Source organism: Triticum aestivum, chromosome 5D (genome assembly GCF_018294505.1).
Source record: "Triticum aestivum cultivar Chinese Spring chromosome 5D, IWGSC CS RefSeq v2.1, whole genome shotgun sequence".
Taxonomy (NCBI): Eukaryota; Viridiplantae; Streptophyta; class Magnoliopsida; order Poales; family Poaceae; genus Triticum; species Triticum aestivum.
Window position 1 is genome coordinate 387,613,009 of NC_057808.1, and position 1,866 is coordinate 387,614,874.

At 42.3% G+C, this 1,866-nt stretch overlaps 1 protein-coding gene across 1 annotated transcript; it reads right to left on the bottom strand.

The window, feature by feature from the left end:
- Nucleotides 1-227: 227 nt before the first annotated feature.
- LOC123125050 (uncharacterized) lies at nucleotides 228-1,536 on the bottom strand. Its single transcript, XM_044545586.1, has 3 exons — nucleotides 1,394-1,536; nucleotides 1,151-1,288; nucleotides 228-913 (listed from the first exon to the last, which is right to left on the bottom strand). Exons 1-3 carry the CDS (start codon nucleotides 1,436-1,438, stop codon nucleotides 530-532), a joined length of 567 nt encoding a protein of 188 aa, XP_044401521.1. The 5' UTR covers nucleotides 1,439-1,536; the 3' UTR covers nucleotides 228-529.
- Nucleotides 1,537-1,866: the final 330 nt, after the last annotated feature.

Below are 1,866 nucleotides of genomic sequence, written 5' to 3' on the forward strand. Positions count from 1 at the left end.
AGATCACTTATTCTTGCACATTACGCTCATATTCTAGAGCTGACATGTGACCAACTCTCACATGACCCATGCATCCATTGGAAAATGCATTTAAATGCTTCGAAAAATTCCAGAAACATGTGAATGTTCACAAGACACGTGTTTACCACCCCTACAAAATTCAGATCCAAATAGGAAATATACATTTGATGATTTGAGAAACTAAAAAGACAAATGCGAATGCGAATAGTGTCATTTATGCTCGTCTTTTTGTGACATTATTCATGCTGGATTTGCATCTTTTTTTTAGTTTCTCCATGTATATTTCGAACTTAGGTCTGAAATTTTTAGGGGATGTAACTGCACGTCTTGTGCACCCTCACAAAAAGAAATCGGAATGCTTTGAGACAATTGAACTGGTTTTCTGAAAGTTGTGATCATGGGAGCATTTAATGGGTGGTATCACCTGATATTCCCAGCTGACATGGCCTTATCCTGCTCCACGAGCATCCCTATCAAAGCTCAGAGCTGGAGAAAGGCCAAACATGCCCTAGATTTCAAGAGCATTGCAACGGCTGCAAGGCTCCTCAACTTTTAACTCGACGGTTGAGGGAACTTTCCCCAAAATATATCTTTCCACCGCCAAGAGAGCTTTATGGGCTTCCATGATCATACCCCTACTCATCGGGAGACATTTACCATTATTGTTGTAGGAACACAAAATCTCACCATTGTAACAGGTGCTCAGTTTAAGGCGCTTAAGCAGCTTGGAATTCTCAAGAATATGGCATGTCAGCTCAACCATGCTCTTCGCAGAACAAAAACCAATGATCTGCACATCCTTGATGTTCCTATGCATGTGTCCTGGCATCTGCCTTAGATCATGAAAAGAATCTCCTAAAACTGATTCTTGCTCCATGCAATCCGGCTCTGCCTGCATTGGATATAGATGTCAATGTCAATAATAACGGTGAAACGACAAAACATATACTCTGAACTAATGCGTGGTCCCACCACAGAGATATAGTGCTATTCTGAGCTAGAGCGTAAAATAGTTATTCTACAACCTAGTGAAACTGTGCACAAATGTAGTAGAACAATGTAGTACTACATATTGTACTCCCTCGCTCCCTCCCTCTATAGACAATATGGCAAGATGAACATGACTTACAGACAATATGAAAGTCTCCAAGGAAGGACAAGCATCAAGTAAAGAAGCCAGACAGAAATAATCATAGTCTGGGGTAAAGGCCCCAATACACAGATGCTGGAGGTGGAGGAATTTGCCAGGTACCACCAGTATATCCCTCTGCACAAAAATGCTTCAGATTAAAATCCCAGGAAAAATGCAGGTTGCAACTGTTTGTTGCACGATGTTGGTATCTAATAGTCTGAAGTACTATAAGAGTATTACCACATAAGACGAATGTATGTTAAGAGCTTCAAGATTTGGCACCATGCATGGAAGTTTGGCACCAGCATAATGAATAACGTCCCACCCTGAAGCATCAATGTCAAGGTTTTGCACTGAAACACCAAGTGATAGTCGTACCAGGGCACCCCTATATTACCGAAAAAGGGTTTCCCCCCGCTTTGTATTACAAAGGAACAACATCGATACAACCAACGATAGGTGCTGGGGCGGAAGCAGCACAGGCACGCCCAAAAGAAAAGAAAGAGAAAATACAAAAGGAAGAAAATGCCGACAACGGCGGATCAACGAAAACGAAGATGACTCGCAACCGCTGCACCTGCCGGAGAATAAGGGGCCTTATTCTTTATCACTTCCAGATTTAAGCAGTCGTGAACAACCAGGTGGCTAAGCCGCTGCAGCAGGCTAGGTATCTCCAGGAAAATCAACTCATCGCAATACGCTAGTGTCAATTT

Coding starts and splice junctions, on each gene's coding strand:
- LOC123125050 (XM_044545586.1), bottom strand. CDS start 1,438: ATGGTGCCAAATCTTGAAGCTCTTAACATACATTCGTCTTATGTG. Junction 1,289..1,393: donor ACATACATTCGTCTTATGTG/GTAATACTCTTA, acceptor ATTTTTGTGCAG/AGGGATATACTGGTGGTACC. Junction 914..1,150: donor TGGAGACTTTCATATTGTCT/GTAAGTCATGTT, acceptor TATCCAATGCAG/GCAGAGCCGGATTGCATGGA.